A 6270-nucleotide genomic window follows, 5' to 3' on the forward strand; every position below is an offset into this window, starting at 1 on the left:
AAAAATTTATAACTCAACTAAATGAAATTAATTAAATCGTGTCACAGAATAAACAAATGTTACTATGAGTGGAAGTAACAATATTGCCAAAAATTGGGCAATTTGTAAATGCTTTTATGAGAAGAACATCTATCTTCATAATTTAGGTAAAAGCATACTTAAAGGCAAGCAAAGAAATCAATAAGCAAAGAAATCAATATAGCATATAATATATAGGAATGCTCACACCAATTTTTAATGTAATTGCTTTAATTATGTGAGATTACACAAATAAAAAACTTTAGACAAATTGAATAGGTCCATACATATCTCTGGTTGTCTGAATCGAGCGCGCTGCCGCTCGTAACTTACATAGAAGTTGTTAAAAGTATGACTGTATTAAAGTTATAGATTACCTGTAAAATTGAAAATAGAAATATAGTCATTTTAAAAAAGATAATGTTTATACCTATTGTTTTTAAAGTTGAGGAAAGCATATATATGTTATTAAAATATTCTGCTGTTAAGGACATATCAAGTTTCAAAACAGGGAACAATTTCTGCAAGACTATGACTCCCAGTTACAAGAATCAAACATAACACAGATTTTAGAAACAATTAATGATGAAATCAATCGCAGACGATCAATTCATCCAACAAAAGTTGAAAACAGACAGATAATTAGAGAAAGTTATGAACCATTACATAAACACTTATTTAACCCTGACAATATTAAACTTAATGAGGTTTCAAAGAATGATATTAAAGAAGAATTACCTGGTGTCTATTCTTTCCCTTTGCTCTCTAAAGCAATATGTCAAGAAATAATGAAGGAGTTTGCTTTTTTCAAGAATCAAGGACTGCCTCATCAGAAGCCTAACTCTATGAACAAAAATGGCATTTTACTAGAGGAGTTTGGCATCCTAGGAAATCTTTGATTTTCTTATATTATGGCTATTTATTTTAACAAAGTAGTTAGACAGGCTTTACTTCCTTCTGATATTTAAATTTTATTGGCTTATGCCCAAAATATCACTGATTTATATGTTTCAGGGTTAAATTCTAGTACAGAAAATAGTACTTTATACAAAGGTTGTATTTAAAATCAAAGGATTTGATGTTGGTATTACTAAAGTCTTTAAAATTGTTTTAATTGAGCAAAAAGTTATAATATACTGGACCTGGTCTTTACTATAAGAATTAAGTCAAACTACACTGAATCCAAGGTTTTGACTATCTTAGGTTTATTCCTACAAAAATAATTTTGGCTATTAAATCATTGATCATTATAAGCAGATGGATTGCTTGAAAAAGTTGTCAGGCACATTGAACCATTATCAAAAGAACTTTACCCTGACCTAATTGAAAATGAAGTTGGTATTAATTCTTTCAAAGCATTTACAGTGGAATATACTGGTAATGAAAATATTGTCAATCCAGACATAGAGCTTGGAACTCATTTTGATAATTGTGAAGTTACTCTCAACTTACCTCTAACCTCTTCAGAAGAAGACTATGAGGGATCAGAGCTTTACTTTGAATACAAAAACGGATTTAAATCCTTGAATATGGAAGTTGGTAGGGGTATTTTACATTCTGGAAGGCATTTACATGGAGTAATGCCAATAGTGGAAGGCTATAGGAATAATATTATTATTTGGATGAGATCATCAGAAGTTAGAAACAAGGTGTGTCCCATGTGCAATGAAGTTCCAGTTTTGGAGGCAGTTCAAGGCACTACAGGAGATGGGTTTACTATGTAAATAATTTCAGCCATAGCTTCACTATGTTGTTCTGTCTTATATTAAGATTCATTTTATTGCTTTTTTATATATAGGTATTTCTAATACTTTATTTGATTTAGTTTACCTACCTAAGGGGTAGTTCAGGGTAGTACAAAAATTATCAAAATTGAATAAAACATATATATTGATTCACATCAAAGATATAAGGAGAAGCATTATAATGAAATATATTTTCAGACAAATAATGTTTAAGTAGTGAGACCTAATTTAAGGACAAACACAAAGATAATTATGAAAGGGAGAAATAATATTGTTAAAAGATGGGCAGTTTGTAAATGCTTTTATGAGAAGAATATCTATATATCTAACTTAGGTAAAAGCATATACAGTAAGAAGCTTAAACTACCAAAAATAGAGCTTTTTAAGGTTGGAGGGGGGGGGGGGGGGGGTTGACTTTTGAAAAATTTGCATAAACCAGGTGTATACCCAGGCTCTATCTGTGGACTGACAGGATAGGTTATCTAAGATAAAATTATTCTTTTATGATGAATTTCACGAAGTTTTAAGTTTTTTTTGGATAGGCCTCCAGGTGGTCTCTGTACAGTTTACAGGTATAAATGAAATACAAAAAATCTCAAAACTTAGTGAAATTCATCATAAAAGAATGATTTTAAGTTTTATAACCTATCCTCTTAGTCCAAAGATAAAGCTTATACTCCAGGTTTACGCAAATGTGTTAAAACTCCTCCCCCCCCCCCCCCGCCCCCCCCCCTAGATATACCACACTTTTCTGGGATCTTGCTGAGTCAAGTATCAACTGTTGGGAATATCAAAGGATGACTCCATGCAAAATTTGAGCCGGATCCGGCCAAAACCGGCCGTGAATTTTATGAAAAACCGGTTTTTTCCGGTTTTTAGGGGGTATCTGTAAATCGATTCAGCTGGAGCAAAACCGGTTAGAGGTACAAAAAATTTTACTTCACATAAAATTTAGCCAATGCAATTGCGTACAAAAATGTACTTCATCATCAACTTGATTGGACAACTCTTTCCCCTCCTAAATGTCCATTAAAACCTCGGAAACGGCAAAAATCGCCAAAAATCACGCCTTCGGCGGCAAATAACGGCTAAACGGTCAGCCGGAGGCGAATGAAACATAAATAAAGAAATGTCTGCCTCAAAAAGTTGTTCAACATCAAAGAGATGCTTGAAGTCTCTAAAACGACTCCTTCCCCTCCTTTAAGGGGAAAAACTGAAAAAACGTGATTTTCAAAAGTATGCCCACTTCGTGGGTGTGGGGGGCACTGAATCCGTCACCCCAGGGTCACCAAATATAAAGTCTAGGCGGCCCACAATGCTGAATTTTCACCAAGTGAAAGTCTTGTGTCATTATCTCTTATGAGAAAAAAGTTATTAATTAATTAAAATTTCAAATTGTGATTTTTTGATGGATTTCTTTGATGAAATGACAGGCTGGTCAATTTTTAGGCCATTTTTTGCTGTTTTCGGCCCGCCACGACCAAACGGTTTGAGATAATCTCACGGGACCTTTTGCCTGACCTTAGCCTGGTTATTTGTAAGGTCTAAGAAAGAAAAAAATCCCGGATTGGATGAAGCACGACGTCGCTGCGTGCCGTCAAAAATCGCTGGTCGGCTCATTTTGCCCCCTCAAACCCTCACCTCGTGCCATTTTTCTGTGTAAAGATTATAATTATAATCTTTTGCGTAAGTCTGTTTTTTTTCCCTAGACCTCACAAATAACCAGACTTAGGTTGGGCAAAAGGTCCCATGAGATTATCTCAAACCGTTTGGGCGTGACGGCCCAAAAACCGCAAAAAATGGCCTAAAAATTGACCGGCCTGTCATTTCATCAAAGAAATCCATCAAAAAATCACAATTTGAAATTTTAATTAATTAATAACTTTTTTCTCATAAGAGATAATGACACAAGACTTTCACTTGGTGAAAATTCAGCATTGTGGGCCGCCTAGACTTTATATTTGGTGACCCTGGGGTGACGGGTTCAGTGCCCCCCACACCCACGAAGTGGGCATACTTTTGAAAATCACGTTTTTTCAGTTTTTCCCCTTAAAGGAGGGGAAGGAGTCGTTTTAGAGACTTCAAGCATCTCTTTGATGTTGAACAACTTTTTGAGGCAGACATTTCTTTATTTATGTTTCATTCGCCTCTGGCTGACCGTTTAGCCGTTATTTGCCGCCGAAGGCGTGATTTTTGGCGATTTTTGCCGTTTCCGAGGTTTTAATGGACATTTAGGAGGGGAAAGAGTTGTCCAATCAAGTTGATGATGAAGTACATTTTTGTACGCAATTGCATTGGCTAAATTTCATGTGAAGTAAAATTTTTTGTACCTCTAACCGGTTTTGCTCCAGCTGAATCGATTTACAGATACCCCCTAAAAACCGGAAAAAACCGGTTTTTCATAAAATTCACGGCCGGTTTTGGCCGGATCCGGCTCAAATTTTGCATGGAGTCATCCTTTGATATTCCCAACAGTTGATACTTGACTCAGCAAGATCCCAGAAAAGTGTGGTATATCTACCCCCCCCCCCCTTGGAAGTATATTAAAAAGTTTTTCTAGTATATGCTTTTGTTATTTAGGACATATAACATTCCCAAACAAGGAACATTTCTTGCAAGAATATAATTCTCAATTGCAAGGAATGAACACTACACAATTATTAGAAACAATAAACAAAGAAATACAACGTAGACGCTCAATCCATCCAACGAAAGTCATTAATAGTCAGAAAATTAAGAAAAGTTATAAACCTTTACATAATCATTTATTTAATCCAAATAATATAAAACTCGATGAGCTTTCAACAAATAATATTAAACAAGAACTACCCGGTGTATTTTCTTTCCCATTACTCTCTGAAATTATGTGTGATGAAATAAGAAAAGAATTTGCACATTTTGAGAATCAGGGCTTAGAACATCAAAGACCTACTTCTATGAGAAAAAATGGACTATTGCTCGAAGAATTTGGTGTCTTAGGGAACTTTTAGTGACTTTAATTTTTTTTTGTTCTTTTCCTATAATTTTATCCCCCTTTTTGTTTGATATTTTCTATTCGGTTCTCTACTAACTTATGTATAAAGTCGAAGACTTCTTCTCAGTACTAACTTTTAATGAAGAAGGGAAAAACTAGACGTCTATTATAAAGTAGGTATCGGTTGAGAACTTCATTTTCATTGTTTTTTTTTATTTTTTATTATTTCATATTTGCTTCTTTTAATTAAATATTTTACTTAAATTTGTTTTCTTACTTTGATATTTTGTTCAGCCATCTCCTTATTATCAATAACTAAATGAATGCCCTTTTGTTTGTTTACTTACTTTGCTACTTTAGGACGCAACTTTCCTTGTTACTAATGAATTCTATGTCCCATGATTACCTTTGTTTTAAAAAATTGAAAGAATAAGTCGGTAACTGTATTTTATTTAGATGGCCTGTTAGAAGAAATTGTTAGTCATATTGAACCTTTAGCCAAAGAAATATTTCCTAATATGGTTGGCAATGAACATGGACTAGATTCGTACAAAGCATTTACCGTTGAATATAATGGTGCTAAAGATGCTGTTAATCCTGATACTGAACTAGATACACATTTTGACAATAGTGAAGTAACCCTTAATATTCCATTAACCTCATCTGTAGAAGATTATGACGGTTCAGAATTATATTTTGAATACAAAAATGGATTCAAATCCGTGAATATGGAAGTTGGTAGGGGTATTTTACATTCTGGAAGGCATTTACACGGTGCAATGCCAATTGAGGAAGGTTATAGGCATAATATTATTATTTGGATGAGATCATCAGAAATTAGAAATATGGTGTGTCCTATGTGTAATGAAGTTCCTGTATTAGAGGCTGTCCAAGGTACTGCAGGCGATGGATTTACTATGTAGACTGATGAGTTTAGCATTGCTTTTAAACATATAAGATATCAATAAACAAGAATAACAACAAACATCAGTACCAAATAAAGTAAAAAATATGTATATTTTTTAAATCTGAAAAGTGGGATAGAGATTAGAGTTTCTATTATACTCATCTATTGGTTTATGGACAGACATTAAAAGGATATATAGTTTAGATTCCCTGCATGGCATTGACAAAAAGAAAATATTTTAAAAATCACCTTTCTATCTTTAATAACAGCTGTTAAGTGTGTTCACCCATAGCCTTAGTGTTAGACAATGTGAGTTTATATAGTAGCTTTGTTACAAAATTATTACATTACCTTAGTTTCATTGATTTATTGTATTTTAAGGGGGGGGGGGCGAAAGTGACACTTTTTGAAACCAAAACTAAAAGTCAAAGGAACTCAACTAAAAAAAGAGGTACAGGTCTGAGATTTTGCATGGCAGTTGCTTTATAGGGGTACAATTTATATGGAACTGTGAAGAAACGGCGGCGCAACCGCCGAAAACCGCCGAGAAAAGGCAAAAAAAATTTCGGCGGGAAACGGCGGTTTTCGGCGGTTGCGCCACCGTTTCTTCACAGTTCCATATTATA

General features: G+C 34.1%; 1 protein-coding gene and 1 long non-coding RNA gene across 2 annotated transcripts; both read left to right on the forward strand.

Annotated features, from left to right (window-relative positions):
- Positions 1 to 1746: 1746 nt before the first annotated feature.
- On the forward strand, positions 1747 to 4443 carry LOC145331495 (uncharacterized). The gene is made up of 2 exons (XR_013883757.1): positions 1747 to 2097; positions 4344 to 4443. It is a non-coding gene; the product is annotated as an uncharacterized LOC145331495 (long non-coding RNA).
- An 812-nt stretch (positions 4444 to 5255) lies between these two features.
- LOC145331232 (2-oxoglutarate and iron-dependent oxygenase domain-containing protein 2-like) lies at positions 5256 to 5660 on the forward strand. Its single transcript, XM_080175849.1, has one exon. The coding sequence runs from the start codon at positions 5256 to 5258 to the stop codon at positions 5658 to 5660; it is 405 nt and encodes a 134-aa protein (XP_080031975.1).
- Positions 5661 to 6270: the final 610 nt, after the last annotated feature.

The sequence above is a fragment of the Acartia tonsa genome, chromosome 11 (assembly GCF_053477335.1).
Source record: "Acartia tonsa isolate MP-2025a chromosome 11, ASM5347733v1, whole genome shotgun sequence".
Classification (NCBI taxonomy): Eukaryota; Metazoa; Arthropoda; class Copepoda; order Calanoida; family Acartiidae; genus Acartia; species Acartia tonsa.